Source organism: Lissotriton vulgaris, chromosome 4_1 (assembly GCF_964263255.1).
Source record: "Lissotriton vulgaris chromosome 4_1, aLisVul1.2, whole genome shotgun sequence".
Lineage (NCBI taxonomy): Eukaryota > Metazoa > Chordata > Amphibia > Caudata > Salamandridae > Lissotriton > Lissotriton vulgaris.
Window position 1 is genome coordinate 891,421,195 of NC_141691.1, and position 19,453 is coordinate 891,440,647.

Sequence of the window (19,453 nt, forward strand, 5' to 3'; positions counted from 1 at the left end):
CTGCAATGGCAGAACTGAGACACACTTCACACTCTGTTCTGGCGGGTGGCACAATCAGTGCTGGAAGCCCACCAGCAGCATGTGATTTGAAAGCCCTGGGCACATTCAGTGCACTGCACTAGGGTCTGCCAAGTAAACCAAACTAGCCAATCGTGGAGTCGCTAATCCATTCATCAATTTACCATAAGGAGCACTTGCACTGTGGCACTGATTAGCAGTGGCACAGTGCCCTAAAGCATCTAAAACCAGCAAAAACATAAGCGGCAACAGCAAAAAATGGAAGGGAGACCCATACCAATGGTGCCAGGTCTAACAGCGACATAAGCAAAAGTTGACATTTTCTTGACATAGTCACTTTGTGCCTGCAGCCTGTCTCTGGGTCACTTTACTGGGTGTGGGTGACAGTTGGGTTTTGTATATTCCTCCTGACCGCAACCCACACTGGGGAGCTTAGGTGTGACTGGACGAGCCCTCACTGACAGGCTGGGAGGTAGGAGTTGGGTCAGCCCCATTAAAAGTTGAATAAGCTGTGGTGGTCCCCGCACAAAGGGTTGCATAGTCTGGAATACAGGACTAGGGAAGTAGGGCACCTGTGCTTTTCAAAGGAATGTGTCTAGAAGCTTCTCCCCACTTCAACGCCACAACTGGGACTGCTGTGCTGCTACAAAGATTTCCACTTTGCTGGACTGTTGCTCTGAAGTAACTGCTGCCCTGCTGTGCTAACCTGCTGCCCTCTTGCCTGGTTGAGAAAGGCTGGACCTGTATCTCTTGAACCCTGACTGACCCCTAGGGCTAGTTGGCTTGCTTCCTGATCTGAAGCCTCAGGGGCACAAACGTCTTCCAACAACCTTACACCTGCTCCTGGACTCTGCCATCTGTGAGTCTACCCTGCCATGTGTGGCCACCGCAGTCCTGGACCCCTGGAAGTGGGCATAATGATGCTCTCCCAGCCTCTGTGGATTCAGCTGAACCAACGCATCTCCTCTGCTGTGCAGCGCAACACCAAGCCGAACCGGTGCCTCTCTACTGTTCCATGGATTGGACCAGTAGCAAAGACAATCACCCTCCCTCGCAATGCCTTTGGAACCGCCACTGCACGACGCATCCTCTGCACAGGCCATCAAATCCCTCGTTGATGGCAGCCTCGGCAACGACTGACTGCATTGTAGCTCTTCGGTACAGATTAATCCCCGACTGCGTGCCCCATCCTCCACACCAGACTTCACATTGCAAGCCACGTCGATGCGATCCTGGACGATGATGCATGCCCTCTCATCGCAGCCTTGCCACATCTCTAGCCAACGGATTGCTTCGCCTGCACAACACATCGTTGCTGATACTTGCAACGCTCCGCAGACCAGGATTCAAGGTACTTTGTTCTACAGGCCTAAATGGGTGCCTGTAGCTGACCCACGCTCCATTGTGTTAGACCTGAACTTGCGACTTTATCCTGGTCTCGAGTGACCAGGTATCCACAGTTGGTGCTCTGTGCTTTTTGGCGTTGTTCTTACTAAAATCTTTAAAATTGCATATCTCTGGTTGTACTGAATTTTTGTCGTTTAGGTCTTGTTTTATTTATTAAAGAAAGTTCTACTTATCTAACTTGGTGTGGGGCTCCTTTTTGTGTGGTGTTTTAACTTTTTTACTGTTTGAAGTGTTGCACAAATACTTTACACATAGCTTCTAAGTTGAGCCTGACTGCTCTGTGCTAAGCTACCGGAGTGTTGAGCACAGGTTAATTTAGGGTTGGCTTGTGCCTCACGCTGACCAGGGTTGTGGTTGATGCTTGGCCAGGACTCCCCAGTCAGCTAACAGCACAATTTCTCTTACTATGCGGTCAATAAATGTTAGCTGTCTTCTAATTCACTGATCCCGTGCCCTATGGGACATGGTGACCCAACTTTTACTGGCAGTTGTTGATGCTCTTCTGTTATCCCAAATCAAACCTATACTAAATGGCCACGATGCAGCAGAATTCAAAATACTCATGCGGGCTCATTTCCTGTCTGCCCCAGACTTTGGAGCCTGCATGGTGAAGTTGGACCAGCAGGACGCTTATTTCCACATACCCGTCCTTCAACTCACAGCAGCTACCAGCGATTTGCAGTAGGCCAGGAGCCTTTTCAATTTGCAGTGTCCCTTTTAGCCGCACCAGTGCCCCTTGGGTGTTCACAAAAGTGATGGTGGAGTTTGTGGTGTCATCTTCCACTATCTACACAAAAAGGAGCACAGAGGGAAGAAAAGAAACAGGTCGCCCTCCACTCATAAAGCCATTCAAACTGCAATGACCTGGTTCAATATGGCACTAATCTTAATTCCTTCTATGGATGCACAATACGTTGGAAATAATTCCTTTATATATATTTTTTCCAACACTAAACCCCTATCTCAAGGATTCCCGGGGTAACAAGTACATCACCATTATGCCAAAAGTTTTAAAAAAATTAGCCACAGTTCCTTTTCAGACAGTCGTGACACTTAAACACCACATAACCTTGTATATTAGTGAAAAAAATGTGCAAAAGCAGGGTGACCCCTTACGGGCGATTTGTAGTGGGCCAGGAGCCTTTTCAATTTGCAGTGTCCCTTTTAGCCGCACCAGTGCCCCATGGGTGTTCAAAAAAGTGATGGTGGAGTTTGTGGTGCCATCTTCCACTACTAGTTTTATAACCATCGGTCGCAGCACGCCGCATCCTGTAAAGGGGTGCGTGGACCCCAATGATGAAGCATGACACCAAGGGGCCTGTTGGTGTGTGATGGGTACCCAAAAACACCTAGTGTGTTCCCACCCACTGTAGGGACACCTTCTTCCCACTTCCTAATGGATTCCTTTTGTTTATAAAACTAACTCTGGGAGAACGAATCCATTTCAAGGTAATTCTCTCTCTCCCCTTTTGTTAACATTTTTGCCATCTTCCACTACCTCATCAACTATAAGTTGAAGGCGGGATTGCGAACCTCCTAACATCATTGGGGTTCACTATCAATGTGTTAAAATCATACCAGACTCGTTCTAAGATGCTTGCGTTCATCTGAGCCATTCTAGATAGGGTATGGCTTTGTGCCTTTTTCCCTGGAGTTGAGATTCCAGGACATTGTCCTGGATCTCAGTGCAGAGGTCTCTAAGGCTGCTGGGATGGTTAGCTTCCTGCATCCTGCTGACGAAACATGCCAGATTGTATATGTGGAGTCTACATTTGGTCCTCAACTCCCTGTGGGCCCAACACCAGGCGAATCTGTCAGATTGTATCGAGATTTCAGAGAAAGAAGACTGCAAAAGATCTGTAGTGTTGGCTGCTGGACTGAAATTTGGTCAGTGGCATGCCCTTCTCTCTACCCCACCCAGACTTGGCAGGGGTGAGGGAAGCATCACTTCTGGATTGGGGAGGGCACCTGGGAGTGGTAGAGATCAGAGGCTTCTGGTCCCTAGCGGAAGCGGGGGTGTAGAATTTAATAAAATATCTACTTGTCCGTGGGGCAGGTTGCTTCATAAATCTACTTGACCTGTAACAAAAGCCACTTATCCCTTTCGTGCCATGAAGTGCGGCGTCAAATTATGGTAGCGATGTCATTATATAAGAGCTCTGATATAGCCTCTCTGATTATGCCAGGGCGCTCATACCGTAGAAGTGTTTGAATACTTGCAATCCTCTTATGTTGTCTCGTTTCTGCAGATCTACATACTGGGGCTGAAGGTAGTGGTAAGCAATAGTTCAAGGGTTAGAATGCCCTTTTGAATCTGTGCAAACCTACTAACTTGCATGGTTTAAGGGTTTTCAACAACTCTTTTCTAATCTTTTCCCATACTGAGAAATGTCGTAAATTTACTCTAGACGTAAACCTTCTTCCAGATTTGGGAAAAAAGTGGTTAGATGGAAAGTGAACTTGCAAACACATATTTGCTCATTCTAAAATGCAGTAGACAATATTTTGTAGGAGTAAATATTCTTGGGAATTCACAAAATCCGTATAGCTGCACTTGATGCCAGGACATATACCATGGGTGCATTTTCAGACTTGCTTTAATAACTGGGCCCCTAATTTGGTCTGGCGTTGACTATCACCTTTTCTATTTATTACAATTCTGTCTCACACTCTCTCTGTATCGGCTGGCTTCACTTTGAGTGACAGCATTCTGTTTTTTCACAAGTAGCATATGGGCACACAAAGTAGTTTCGTTCAGTGCCAATAACTACTGTGGCAGTGTGTTTTTTTAGACCAAAAAAATCTTTGCATTTGAAAATGTTTGTTATAATTGTGAAGGCCCGGCAGCTCCCACACCAATAAGGTTTTACAAAAACCATGCAAAAATAAATTAACACATTTGCAAAACTAAAAATCTGACCACCAATTTCAGACCTACTGGTTTTGCCAATCCTTGTTTATTTTTGTTTACCATAATCTTATTGAAACTGTTTACACTGATTTTCCGTTACAAATATTTTTGTGAAATACTAGCATGTATCAACACTTGTTATTAAATGATGCTGCAAAGAAATGGTACCAGAAATTTTACAATAGTTTAGCTAAATGTTTTTTCCCCTGCTTTCATTGTTTTATTAACATTTTGTTTTGAAAGCAAAAAATCATCAATCTTGCTTTCAAGCTTCTCTAAATATTATTTGCATCAAATCTGAGCATTCTGGGAGCATTATACATAGCCTCATATTGCTAAACCTTGAAAACGTGTGTACACATTTTTATGTTGGAACCACTGTCAGTAGTGCAGTCAGAGCTTACTTACATTTACTTCGAGCGCTCATCCTAATAATAAAGGCTTTCAATTAATGACCAATAACTACAAGTTTGAACATCATTAACATATGGACAAAAATATTACCTTAACTGCTGACAGTGCTCTTCCCTGATCCATAATGTGGTAATGCAAACTGACAAAGTACACATGAAAATTTGCTGCCCTTGACCCCAAACAATATGTCCTGGGTGTTGGGCTATAGGAATTCCACATCCCTGAGAAGCTCAAACCCACATCAATTTGTTGGAGTTGTGTGATCCGCTTAGGCTTTTGAAGAAACAGACTTCCTCTACAGGAGAGATGGGCTTTTCAGAGAAAGAGTAGGTTGTAGAATCCATGGAGGCTCGAGGTGAATTCACTCCATTGCAGAGACTGGATGTGCGCTGTGAACATTCAGCATATCTATTTTAACATTCCAGTTGCAGTGAAACAACATTTTGTAGTGTTTTATGTGGGCAGCAACCATTTTCAATGAAAGGTCCTTCCATATACTCTAAAGTATATTCTAAGAAAAATTGTAACTGCTTGGCAGTAGTGGTGGCACATGTAAAGGGGATGTGAGATTTTGTTTAGCCACATCTTGACAATTGGTTGATATAAACTCCTACCCCTTAGCAGGTCTTTCATCATTTCATCAGTTGATACCGTCCTTCGCCTGAGGTTGTAAAAATTTGTTATCAAATCAAGCCTAACTCCAGTTCTGTCCCCCCAGTTTTGTTTACTCAAAAGGCAAATGTGTTTCCTTTGGAGGGGAGACTATATTCTATCTGTCTGAATTATCCCAATATTCAGAAGCTAAAGTATCCAATAGACAATTTTCCTCTCTACTAGGGTTGATAGTGTCATGTATTCTTGAGTTCCAAAATACTAATCTCTACAAATTAGCTCCAAATTGTCTTGAAGTCCAATTGTTCCAGTGGTAAGGCAAGCGTGAGGATATGGTGACGATTGCAGCATTGTTCCAGTCATTCCCACTGTGGTGGCTGTCAAGCATTCTGTTGTACAGTGTCCCTATTCACTGGGATAGCCCCACCCAGATAACTGTGACTCACATATCTCTTTAGGGATTGGGTGTGAATACAAATCACCTGCAGATTTAGGTTATGTGGTCTCAGAAAACTGTCCTACCACATCAGTACTCCTAGGTGTTCATCTTGCTCTTCAGTCCTTTTGTTCAAGCTTTTAGAGTAAACTCTTTTCTTGTGCATACTGACAGAACAAAACAATGTACTATTTGAACAATGAGGGAGGCACCAGTTCACGATTTCCATCTCCGGAGGCAATTTTGAAGTGGCTCATAGACCTTCAGATCGTCTCTGTTCACCTTCAGGCATGAAGAAGGCAGAAGTGGGCACACTCATCATGATCTCTTAGGATAATCACATGGGGATCCTAAATTACCATTTTAAATAACTTTTTCAAAAGGAGTTTCCCTCAGATCTCTTTTTTTTATGCCAAAAGTAAGAAATCCTTCAGATTTCCTCCAAGTGCGATCAACCAGAGAGGAGTGCCATTTTGATATTTTATTTTATTTTATTTATTTTATGTTCTTGTAGAGCGCCTGACTCGACCCCCGGAGGGGTATCTCCGCGCTTTGCCAGTAGGAGGAATACAGATTGTGCTGGTCCATGTTCAAGAAGTGACTGATTGGATTGAATAGGTGGTTTTTAAATGTTTATGAAAAGATGGGTTTTAAGGGTTTTTCGGAAGGTTAGGTGGTTAGTAATTTGTTTCAATGTCTGGAGCAAAGAGTTCCAGAGTACAGGTCCAGTGTGAGCAAAGCACGACCTCCCTGCCTAGATTTTTCTATTCTGGGTACCTGTAGTAGCTGGAGGTTACTGGAGCGTAAGGAGCGCCCTGGGACATAGGGTGAGAACGCTTTTGTGAGGTACTTGGGCCCCGTACCTGTCAGACATTTATGAATGGTACATAGGATTTTAAACTTAATGAGTTGCCGCACTGGGAGCCAGTGTAGTTTAGCCAATAGGGGGCGGGAGGAAGTCCTAGGTGGCGCGTTAAGGACTAGTCTTGCCACAGTGTTTTGGACTATTTGCAGTTTGTTAAGGTGTTCTTCATTAGTTGATAAGAGAAGACCATTGCAATAGTCCAATCTGCTAATGACTAAAGCCTGGACCAAGGTCTTCCTATGTCTGTCAGGTAAGTATGGGAAAACCCTTCTCAGCAGTCCAATGGCCCTGAAGCAAGTGCCGGCAACTTGGTTTACATGATCTTTTAATGTTAGTGCTTGGTCTAATAGCACTCCCAGGTTTTTAACGGTCTGTTTGGGACTGGGAACAGGTCCCAGTTCCAAGGGCCACCATTCGGGGGACCATAGTGTCAATGCCTCCCCAAACAACAGTACTTCCGTTTTATCTACATTACACTGTAGGCAGTTCTTGGCCATCCACTCTGACACTGCCCTCATTCCATCTGCAAAAGATTTTTTTTAGTGCAGGTGTAAAGGTTTTAAAAGGGAACAGAAGTTGGGTGTCGTCGGCATATGACACCGGGGTGAACCCAAAGGATCTCACTAAGTCAGCCAGGGGGGCCACGTACACATTGAATAATGTGGGGCTTAGGCATGAGCCCTGTGGCACTCCCTTGGTGAGCTCCCTAGAGATGGACTTATGGGAGCCCAACCTGACTTCTTGAGAGCGGCCTGAGAGAAAACTCTCCATCCAGGACAGAGCCACACCCCCTAGTCCCACATCCCTCAGATGACCGAGAAGCACTTCATGTGACACCTTATCAAAGGCAGCGGATAGATCCAACAGCACCAGAATCATCGACCCCTCCATCCAGCGTCATCCTGATGTTATTGGTCACTGCCAGGAGGGCTGATTCGGTGCTGTGGTTGGGCCTGTACCCAGATTGTGATTGGTCCCGGCCCTCTGTTGCCTCGATATGTTTGGATAAGTGGGTGTTCACATGCTTCTCAGTCATCTTACTGATGTGTGGCAAGAGGGAGATGGGCCGGAGGTTTGAAAGGTCTGTCCATGGGGATGCCGCTTTTTTCCTTATTGGGTTCACCACTGCTTTCTTCAATTCCATTGGGACTTGTCCTACTGTCAGTGAGATGTTCATCACCGACTGAATGGAGGTTCCTAAGAGGGTGATCAGAGGGGCGACCATTTTAGCAGGGAGGAAGTCATTGGGGACCCAGATTTTATGTGGCTGATGAGAGGGGGGAGATCTATGTCACCGATTAGCGGGAAGGATAGTAATAAGTTTTTGTTTTGTATGGGTGAGTTGTATGGGGGAAGATCGTACTTCCTACGCTGCTAGCGGCCATAATTTTGTCGTAGATGAGATTAATTTTATCCTCAAAGAACACCGAGATCTCATCACAGAGAGTTTGGGAGAATTCATCGGGGCTCTCACAGGCTGTGGGTTTGACAAAGCTCTGCAGTATTTTAAACAGCTCCCTTTGACTATTACCCGCCTCTGTTAGTTGTTGGGTGAGACTGTTTTTCCTAGCTTGATTTATGTTTTTATAGTAGGCTGACTGGGCCTCTTGATACATTTTCCTTTTCTCCTCAGTTTTCGATTTCCTCCATGCTTTTTCCAATCGCCTACATTTCTGCTTCTCTGTTCTGAGTTCTTGTGTATACCAGGTTTCTTGCTTGGTAGAGGGATATTGCTTATGAAGCTTTAGAGGGGCCAGAGGGTCGATGGCTAGCTGAAGTGAGTCATTAAATTTTGCTAATGCAGTATCTGCTGAGTCCTTATCTGTGAAAATTGGTTGTATCCAGCTTTCCCGCAACTTTTCCACCGATATTTTGTGCCACTGTTGACGCCAGATAAGAGGCAGTGGCGGCGTTTTGTGCAATGATTTAATTGGGCCCATTAATAGGAACTCTATCAGAAAATGGTCTGACCATTGGATTTCTTTAGCAGGTGAGCATCTTATTTTAGTGCAGTTAGAGAATAGTGAGTCTAAAGTATGACCACCTATGTAGGTAGCACCGCTATTCATAGCTTTTAACCCCAGGCTGGACAGATCTGCAGTTAATGCGATTGTTTCGGGGTGTGTCAGGTTGTCCATGTGCACATTAAAATCTCCTAGGAGGATAAAATCCTCCTTGGATTTGAAGTGGGGGGCTAATCACTCTAGAAGGGAGAGAGCAAAATCCGGATTGGATCCTGGTGGGCGGTAAGCTAAAGCGCCTTTCCAGGAGATGTGGCCTGCTGAAGCGATTTTAAAGATCATTATTTCCAGTTGTGGACAGGACCTTTGTTCTAGTATTGTTACTTTGAGTATGTCCCTGTATATGATGGCTAGGCCACCACCTGTTTTGTTGATTCGGTCAAAGTGTAGAATCTTGTAGCCCGATGGAAGCCCTAGTGTTATTGCTGTAACCGTGTGAGGTTTCATCCATGTTTCGGTTAGAAAACAGATATCTGGCTGTGTGGTGTAAACAAGATCCCATACCTGATGCTTTGGGAGAGACCGAACATTTAAAAGAAAGCACTTCAGTCCCTCCGGGGGTGCTATCTTGGGAACGCTTTCCTTCGTGCTCATATTTACTACAGATGATTGGAAGCGACATTTTATACATGAAAAACAGCCCTCAAGACTTTGCCAGGGTATTTGAGTGCAGCATTCTCCAGAAGGTTTTAAATCTAGGAGGGTTTGGGCGGGGTATCTGATTTTTCTAGTATCTGTAATATCGGAGTCCAAAGGGGTAGAGCCCATTGCCCCTATGCCTCGTCCTGTCGCGGACGGGCGCAGACGGGCACCTCTTTGGCTGGTCTTTGGCGCCGCTGCGCGCGATCGCTGCGCGCTTGCAAGGGGGCGATGGCTAAATAGGCCTGCGAAAAGCATACACTAGAGCGCTAACCGCTCAGGAAGTGCCACCACAGGAAGTGCCTGGCTCTCCCTGACCCGCCCTCCGCGCAACGGTATTGGCTACCGCGTCGGACCGGGGCGGGCAAGAGTGAAAGACGAGCACAGTATTCCTTTGTTGACAGTGAGTGTTTCCTCCCCTTTTACTCAGGATTGGAAGAAAGGTGGTACAGATAGCGTCAATCCAGCAAGTGTGGCGTTTTTAGAGAGTGCTGATTAAGTGAATTTTAAATTTTAAAATTGAAAGTCAAAATAAAAAGTTCCATTTTTCAAATTAACAGAACACCATCGTTTTTAAATCAACAATGAGTTTAAAAGGTATACAGGCAATTCAATTCTCTTACATGCAGCAGTTCTTAGCACAGCGCAAGGCACATTTGTATTACCTTCAGCGAGCAAAGCGGAACGGGGACTCTGCCACCGTCACCCTTCCGCAGCTTGCAGATGATTGGGCTCCGCCTAAATAGGCCTGCGAAAAGCATACACTAGAGCGCTAACCGCTCAGGAAGTGCCTGGCTCTCCCTGACCCGCCCTCCGTGCAACTGTATTGGCTACCGCATCGGACCGGGGCGGGCAGGAGTGAAAGACGAGCACAGGCTTCCTTTGCTGACAGTGAGTGTTTCCTCCCCCTTTTACTCGGGATTGGAAGAAAGGTGGTACAGATAGCATCAATCCAGCAAGTGTGGCGTTTTTAGAGTGAGTGCTGATAGACTTTTCAGGTACGATTTTGTATGTATTTCTACTTCTCCCCTTCCAGAGCAGTGCTCTGGAAAGGACGCACAGTGATTGATGGACCAATTTGTCCTGTCAAACCAAGCATACATGAGCGGCTGTGCAGACAGCATCATCTTCACAAATTCTGAATCCCAAACTACCACCATTGAAATTGGAAACTTTGGTCCTGAACTCATACAATATGGCCATTAGAATCTCCCATAAGATCAAGATTTTAGGAATATGCAAAGAGAATCCAAGCCTTCATCCAGCAGAGCTTCCTTCTTTTTAAATCAAAGAGGCTTGCATCTGGTGCAATCGGGAAGACGATAATCCAACCAGGCGCCAGAAAGAATTGGTACTATCTTAATTGGCGAAGTTGCAGTTTTTCCCCATAAATGTACATTATGACCTATAGAAAATGACGTTACCAATAACTCATTTTCAAAATCCCTGTAATTAAGAACTTCCTAGTGGGTGTTTAAACTCCTTTCCCATGATTAGGTGACCCTTCCCTCTCTGAGAGCTCAATATAGTCCTTTAGAAACTGTGTCTCCCGTTCGACTCGAACCGCAAAGCTTCTCCACAACATCTGATAGAAAGGTACTTTCCCGGTAGTGTAGACATGTGCACAAGGAGTTAATGAGATCCAAGCCCTAAGCTCCCATGAACAATACACTATATTCCATAAGGGTAAAGTGAGTTAGAGAGCGTATCCACATTTCTTTCCTACTGTTGTTTTGGACTTCAATGTTAACCAGTCGCTTTCATTTTAACATTCTTTCAGTATGCATCCTCTCCAGCAGAAAGGTACCCGCATACACTACTCATTGGGAGAGTACTGAAATGTTAGCTAGACAAAACAAAGTGCATTCGTGAGATCACACAATTCTTTGTAAATTTTGGGCGTGATCGAACATGTTTATCCACTTTTAGTCAATCTACTCTCAGATGGATTATATGATCAAAAAGCCAGCAAAGCATTACTAGGCAAACCTATGATTCATCCCTCAAGAGGTAAACCAGGCACTACTGCTTTGTTGAGGAACATCCAGAGGGCAGACATCCACAAAGCAGTTACTTGGTGGTCAGTTCATACTTTCACAAAATAATTCTGTCTCTGAATCCGACACGCAAGTGGGCCAAGCCTCTACAAGAATACATTTTAGATAGAGAATGGCTTTTTTCTTTGTCTCTATTCTTTCACCACCATTTATCTAGGAAGGAGTTTGCACGATATTCAGTCCTTAAATCATCTTTGGAAAACGTCTGAAAGAGAAGACCTAATTACCGACCTGCAATCCTAGCTCTTGTATAGGAACATCTACTTTTGAAATCCTAAGCAAATTTACCTCCTCTCTGGTGCAAGAAGAGAGACATTGCTTGCCTTCTATGCAATGTTTTAAGTCTATGTAGAAAATAAATGGAGCAGCTGCTATTGGCGGCACGTAATGCTATACTGATGTGTTGTGCTTTGCTAAAAAGTACAACAGTGTCAGTTTTCCTGACCTCTGAATGCTGCTGCCTTTTTTAGCATCATTGCCCTTCCTTTCTCTTATTTTTTTTAAAAAAAAGGTCTGCGAGTTTTCTTGTGACTTTTACTAGACAAGTGATAATCTTTAATTAATTGGAGTCTAGTTTTAATTAGACTAATTAATTTTGGCCAGTAAAGACTGGAGGTAGCCTTCTTAAATTGTTAGATTTTTAGCATTGTCTTTATTTCAAAAAGCCATGTGTTTTTTGGTCTTTTTAAAAAAAAAAAATTATAAGATAAAGAACAATGAGATCATGTGTGTGAACTTCACATTTTAGTGCTCATCGTTTCAATGAAGCTGCCCTGAAGGAGAACTAGGATTACAGATAAGTAACTTTTATTTTATAGGTCTCGCTTAGGCAGCGCTTGCTATGTCTCTTCGAGACAAGCTGTATTCAGGATCTGGCAAACACAAGGAGATGATGGACGGGGTGCTAAAACTTTCCCCCAGTCACTAAACAGGGGTGGCGTGGTGAGCAAAAGAACAATGGATTTAACCTTGATATCTTGACTCAGAGTGAATGTTTGATTTGCTCTCCATCCCATCCTTCATCTGTGTGTCTTTGCTTTCTCGCCCTAAGTGCTCTAGGTATGCCCAAATTGGGTCCACGGCTCACTGTCACTGGATTCAAGCTAACCTGGCTTATATGGGGTGATGCCCCGAAACCGGTCTCGGGATGCTTGTTTCCGGTCTAGGGATGACCTGGCTTGGCAGTTCGGGCTGGACTGTTCACATGGGGAACTGAATTAAGACTGATTTGCATATGGCTTGGTGTAAAGTGGGGATGGCATGTCAGGCAAAGAACGATGGATTTTACCCAGATCTTTTGACTGGGGTGAATGTTTGATTTGAATTGAATTGAATTTAAAAGTATTTATAAAGCGCACGTACACCAGCGGTTTCATGGCGCTACAAGTAACAGAAGATCTAGGCAAAAGGACCGGAGCTGGGGGAAGGAGAGACAAACTGCTAGTGGATCAGTTGAAGGACTTCGTGAAAAAATGAGCCTTGAGCTGCTTTCGGAATTGTGGGTATAGGGTTAAGGCTCTGAGCTCGAGAGGCAGGGAGTTCCAGAGGAGGGGGGCAAGGGTCGCAAATTTCGAGCCTCCCCATTTCTTTCTCCTGAACCGAGGGATTGTAAGAAGGGACAGGGTGGATGAACGTAGTTCCCTAGTGGGAACGTAGGGGGTGATCTCGGATGAGATGAAAGCCGTTGCCGTGCCCAGTCGAGCTTGAAAGGTAATGGAGGCAAGCTTAAACTGGACACGGGCTCTGCATTCCGTCGATCATGTGTGTGTCTTTTGCCTTAAGTGTGCCGGGTATGCCCAGGCATTGGTCCTGGGTTCACTGTGCCACTGGATTCAAGCTAGCCTGGCTGATGAGGGGTGATGCCCTAAAATCAATCTCAGAAAGCTTGTTTCTGGTCCAGGCGAGGACCTGGCTTGGCAGTTCGGGCTGGTCAAGACTGATTTGCATATGGCTGGGTCTAAACTGGGGTTGGATGTTGAGCAAAAGAATGATGGCTTTAACCCAGATCTTTTGACTGGTGGTGAATGTTTGATTTGCTCTGCATTTCTTCCATCATCTGTGTGTCTTTTGTATTCAGGATATGGGCATGAAGATCCACCCACTTTCCACCCATCTTTTTAAGTGGCTTCTGTCACTGTCCTTTGTAAATGCAGGCTTTTCATTGGTCAGTTGGCTTAGTAGCCCCTCCTTAGTACCGTCTTTTCTCTTCTTGTAACCTCTTCTGAGGAATCCACCTCTTACATGTGTTGTTACTCCGTAGGTTTTAATTGCAGCCTCGGAGCACTATTTTCTAACATGGCAGGCAGGACACTCTCTCCCATAATGCTTTTAAAATAAGAAAATGTTAATGTACCCCACGCGGCACCCCTTGGCTGGTATAACAGCGGGCACACCTTTCTTTTGTTATTTGCGGTGGCCTGCAGGCCTTTTTTTCTGTTTATTTACTTTTTTTTTTTAAAAAAACATAATATTGACATCTGATATATGTATAGACAATCAATATGTTTATTTACTTTTGTTATAATGGCAGCACCCTTGCTATACATTTAAACATCTTAAGCTAAAGTGTGGGTGCCGCCATTGCTTTAAAAGTAAAGAAATAAATAAACAATAGTGCTTTTATTTTTCTATTTCTTTACTTTTGAAGCAATGTTTGCACCCGTTCTTTAGCCTAAGATGTTTAAAGCTAAAGTGCGGGTGCCGCCATTGTAACTAAAGTAAACCAATAGGGGGAAAAAAGGCAAGCAGTTGCCATTTTATTTTCAATTTGTTTTCTTTTGTAGACCAATACATTTGTCTATTTCTGTACTTTTGAAGCAATTGCGGCACCCACGCTTTAGCTTAAGATGTTTAGAACTACAGCGTGAGTGCCGCGATTGCTTTGCTATTGAATAGGTCTCACATTACTGAAAGTTTGAGCTATTGGCATGCTAATAATGCAACGCCAATAGCTCAGACTTTAAGTAATGCGACACCTATTGCATTGCAAATGCTTGTTGTTTATCTTGCCTTGCCAACTTATTTTGTTTGTTGTGATTATTGTGAAATTGGAAAGGAATGCAACGAAACAATCTGAAAGGGGGATGTTTAAGTGTGGCAGCCATCCAAAAAAAGGTTTCTACAAGAGCTCTAATGAAGGCAAGTCACCGGCAACATAGTGTTGCATATAGCCCCGCAAATTAATGAGCAATGATTGTTTGAATGTGTCCTCAATCTGCTCAAGCTAGTGTACTTCTAGGACCAGTGCAGGTGCACAACATCAAGAGAAAGACAACTTCCACCAATGTTCTCACCAAAGAAACTGCACTCTACCTATTCATCATCCAAAACAGGCTTTGGATGTGGGTAGACTGTTTGCTCTGTAGTGTATTAGTCCCACGTTCGCCCCCATTCTTTAACATTTTAAGAGCACGAAAATACCATGGTGTCACAAATGGAAATACATTATTTCATTTGTTTTGCTACCTGCTGAAAATGAATACCAATTAATGGGAATGTTGTACTTCCTCTAGATGCCTTTGGATTTAATGAGAAGTGAATTATCGAACAGCATCCTGTCCCTACAACCAGAGCCTGACATCCCTCCAGACCTTCCGCCCCCTAGACCTCCTGTCCGGTGCTGTTGACGTTCTCCTGTATTCCGCCGTCTCAACTGAAGGGGAGGAAACATCTCTACGCTATTCTGCACTACAATCATTTGGCATTTTTCATTTTGCACTTTGTTTTCCGAATCAGAGCTAGACACTAACTTGTAAATATGCAATCCGGGCATCCTCCATTGGTACAGTAAAACTGTAATTCAGACTTTGTGCAGGTTATCGGGGATACGCAGAACTCCTGGACTGACAGAAAAAGAAAGACTACCACTTGTCTTGATATTTGTCGACAACCTCTGGTGCCTGGTGGCAGATAATCATGTCATTCTGTTCTCATGTTTTTCTCTGCATTGATGAATGTATCTGTCTTTGGTTGACAAGGTATCATGAACTTCACAATGTGCCCTGGACAAAAGTCTCTGGAGGTGAGTAATGTGTGCATTCCTCAGGACTGGAGGTTTCCCTCTGTAATAACAAAAATATTGGGCGTTTATATTAAAATTGATGTGTAGGGTGCTTTGCTTAGCTCGTTTACCAATTAATTTTGATAAATGGTCTTTAGTGAAAGGAACTTTTCTGAGCAATAGTATGTTTTTTTTTGTTTTTGTTTTACTTCCTATCTAAAATTTCAAATAGGAATTTGTTTTTGTTTCCTGGTCAAAGTCACCTTCTTTATTACTTTGAAGTTGTTTCTCTGCTCCAATCTCTTAAAACGTTGGACTTCTGTGATCGCTTGTGCTTTGCCTCAAAGAGTCACCGCCGTCCTTGCTGCTGGATTGGAAATAAATGCAACATTGTGCATTTGAAGTGATCGTCTGTCACTCACCATTCAAGACAAAACAATATTGGTTTTGGAAACTGGAGAATCACTAGTGACTGTTCTTTGTAAAAGTGAACGACTAGCAAGATGAGTTGCTTTATTTAACCCAGGTTCTTCTACAACAGATCATTATTACTCTTTTCTTTAACAAACTATATATTTATTAATATTATATTTTAAAATTCTTTTGCACAAGTGTTATTCTGCCACGGATCAATGGTTGCGGCACCGGGCTGCCAGCTACCACTCAGCGCTTCCAGAAATACATACACCATTAGAACAGTTAGCAGGGATTTGAAAGAAAATGGGAAATTGATTTCAAATGCCCCATATGAAGGAGTATGCTGTTCACCCGCCCCTTAACTAATCCTGTTTCAAGGAATAGCAGATGGCAAACACAATGTAACACACTTTTCCTGCAACAAGGAATCTCTGTATTTGCCTGTAAATCTTTTTTTAAATAGGAAAATAATGCATTTATTTCTGGCAAAACATATTTCTGTAAGACATAATGTTACTTTGTGTCAGGTAGTGAGTTTGTGTACTATATCTTTGTTATATCTTTTATTAAATGCACCGTTTGGTATAGCCCTGGTGAATTTGTAGCAGTTCTGCATTTGGCTAACTTGGTGTGTCATGAAAGTTGTGGTATTGAACAACATTGTGGTCTTTATAAACTAATGAAGTGCCAATAAAATTTTGTATTTATGACTGAAAATTTAGTTTCCAGTACTTGTGTTCTTGGGTATATATCAAAGAATAAAAGAAAGCATGTGCACTGCACCTTAAAGATGACTTCCATTTCCTTCTTCACAAACTCCCTTCTCTATAAACTATCAACCACTTTCTTTTTATGCTGATGGTCTGGGCATTTCTTGCACAGCAAAAAGCATAGAAGCTGTTCAGAAGTCAGTTGACCCAGTGGTGCTTGCCAAGCTCCACAAGCCTGCAATATTCATCTGGCCGCTGAACTTTCTCTCTTCTTAGGGGTCTAACAAAACTTTTTGCAGTTAACTTGGTATCATTTGAAGCCAAAGGTGCACTTCTAATGCCAGCTTCCTCCATAGTTATTGTGCTCCCACTTACACGACAGATCACCAATTCTATGTTTTTGAGCAAATATGAGAGTCTTCCTTTTTTTTAGGCCTCTGGTCTGAGCCTCACCGTCACCATTGAGAATCCACGCTGAGGAAAGTGTGGACTACCAAACATTCCTTTTAACCAGAATTGTGACTTTCACTTTGTGTTTTGTTTTTCTACCTCTTCTTTTTCACACCATCTCATTGTCCATCTTCTGGAATGCTTGAATGCCTTTTACATCCTTCAACTGTCATTGGACATAGTGTGGTCAAGGCACAACATGTTTTATGTCCTTTCAGCCTACTTACGTTTGGACATTGATCAATCGATCAAGGCATTTGTAGAGTGCGCTGCTCACCCGTAAGGGTCTCAAGGCGCTGTAGAATGGAATGGAATGGAATGAGGAATTGTAAAGCGCGTTGGCTACCCAGGGGCGTCCCAGCGCTATGAAGAGATTGAGTTGAGTTGGAATAAGAGAAGCTAGATGAAGAATTAAGCCGAAGTCTTGCTGGAAAGCCAAGTTTTAAGACGTTTACGGAAAGTGAGAAGGTTAGGTTCTGATCTGATAGGGAGGGGAAGGGAGTTCCAAATCCTGGTAAGTTGTAAGAGAGCGAGCGGCCTCCAAACCTGGCCTTCCTAATGCGTGGTACTGAGGCGAGGTGGGAGGTCGCGGATCTGAGTGAAAGAGAGGGCTGGTAGGCTTTCACCAGGGGGGAGTTGATAGAGGGACCTGTTTCCCAGTAGGAGCGGTGTGCGATGCACATGCTCTTAAATTCGATTCTGGATCTCACCGGGAGCCAGTGAAGGTCCCTCAGTCTGGCTCTGACTGATGTTCGGCGAGGAATATCCAGGAGAATTCTTGCCGCGCAGTTATGAATAATCTGGAGTTTGAGTGTAGATTGTGGGGCCCCAAGATATAGGGCGTTTCCATAGTCGAGACAGGAGAGGATCAATCCTTGAACCATAATCCGTCTTGAATGGAACGGAAGGAGAGGGAGAATTTTACGGAGTAGTCTCATCAGCCCGAAGCAGGTGGCAGCAAGTTTGGTAGCTTGATAGCTGAAGGTTAGAGTATGGTCGAGCAAAATGCCTAGGCTCTTGATTTGCTCCTTGGGTTGCGGGGGACTTCCTAAACAGAGGGGCCAGATAGGATCAATGGATTTCGCGATGTTATTTCCAAGGAGCATTATCTCTGTTTTGTCCCCATTGAGTTTAAGACAAGAGCCAGACATCCAAGCAGCGACGGCTTCCAGGCATTTGTATAAACTGTGATGAGAGTTCAGGGGGGGGTCCAGTGCTACCACTAGCTGCATGTCGTCCGCATAAGTGACGATCTTCACACCAAATGGGCGGACGACATCAGCTAGGGGGCATAGGTAGACATTAAAAAGGGTAGGGCTCAGGGAGGAGCCCTGAGGCACTCCACAATTGAGGGGTCTACTGGCAGAGGTGAAATCCCTCTCAAAGACTTGGAAGGATCTGTCTGTGAGAAAAAACCTCATCCAATTGAGTGCTGTGCCTGACACTCCTATTTTGTCAAGACGATGGAGTAGGATATTATGATTGACAGTGTCGAAGCGGTACTTAGGTCCAGTAGGACGATGGCAGTGGACCCGCCATCGTCCAAGATCCTTCTTGCCTCCTCCGCCACCGCAATCAATGCAGTCTCCGTACCATGACGGGGCCTGAAGCCGGTCTGAGAGAGGTCTAGTATGTTATTGACTTCCAGGAAGTCAGTGAGAACGGTGTTAACATGCTTCTCGAGAAGTTTGCTAAGCCATGGCAGGAGGGAGATGGGTCGATAGTTAGCGGGGTTAGATTGATCGAGACTGGTTTTTTTTAGTAAAGCTTTGACCATTGCTCTTTTCCATGGAGGTGGAACAATACCAGTATGGAGGGAGGAGTTGAGCTGGTCTTGGATGGTGGGCGAGATCAGATGGGTTATCTGGGTGAGAGTATTGGGAGGAGCTGGGTCGATAGGTGATCCGGATTTAACCTGTCCCATGAGTTTTCCAGGTTAATAAGTTCTAATGAGGGAAAGCTATTGAGAACATGAGGGGGAGCTGTCGTGCAGCCTATGTTGACGGAGTCTGTCGGCAAAGTAGCAGGGGGCGGAAAAGAAGAGTTGATGGTTTGTATCTTCTGGTAAAAGAACTCAGCTATTTCCTCACAATGGGTCTGAGTGTTATTATGATGCTTTGGGGCCTCGGGAAGTTGCAAAAGGGATTTGGCTATCTGATAAATCTCCCTAGGTTTAGACGCTGCCTTCTCGATCTTGAGTTCAAAATATTTAGCCTGAGCTAGATGAATATCTACTTTGTAGTTTTTAATTGCCGTTCGATAGCTCGTTTTGTCTGCTGGGAGGTAACTGAGGCGCCATTTCCTCTCAAGTCGTTTACAGACACGTTTGGCCTCTCGTAGATCACTGGTATACCACGGGGCTGTAGGATTGCCCCGTTTAAGATGGGAATTTTTTAGTGGTAATACTATATCTAGGGAGCTGGTGATCCATTTGTTATAGTTCTCATTATCTTGCGTGGGGGTAGATGTGTTGATGGGTTTGGTGCTTTGTAGGAG

At 44.1% G+C, this 19,453-nt stretch overlaps 1 protein-coding gene across 1 annotated transcript in view; it reads left to right on the plus strand.

Annotated features, from left to right (window-relative positions):
* The window catches only part of RAB12 (RAB12, member RAS oncogene family), a 199,230-nt gene extending 182,716 nt beyond the window's left edge, over positions 1-16,514 (plus strand). Inside the window, exon 6 of the mRNA XM_086965178.1 lies at positions 14,893-16,514. Within this exon, the coding sequence (XP_086821304.1) occupies positions 14,893-15,006 (114 nt within the window). The 3' untranslated portion in view covers positions 15,007-16,514. The remainder of the gene's footprint in view (positions 1-14,892) is intronic.
* The last annotated feature ends 2,939 nt before the right edge of the window (positions 16,515-19,453 follow it).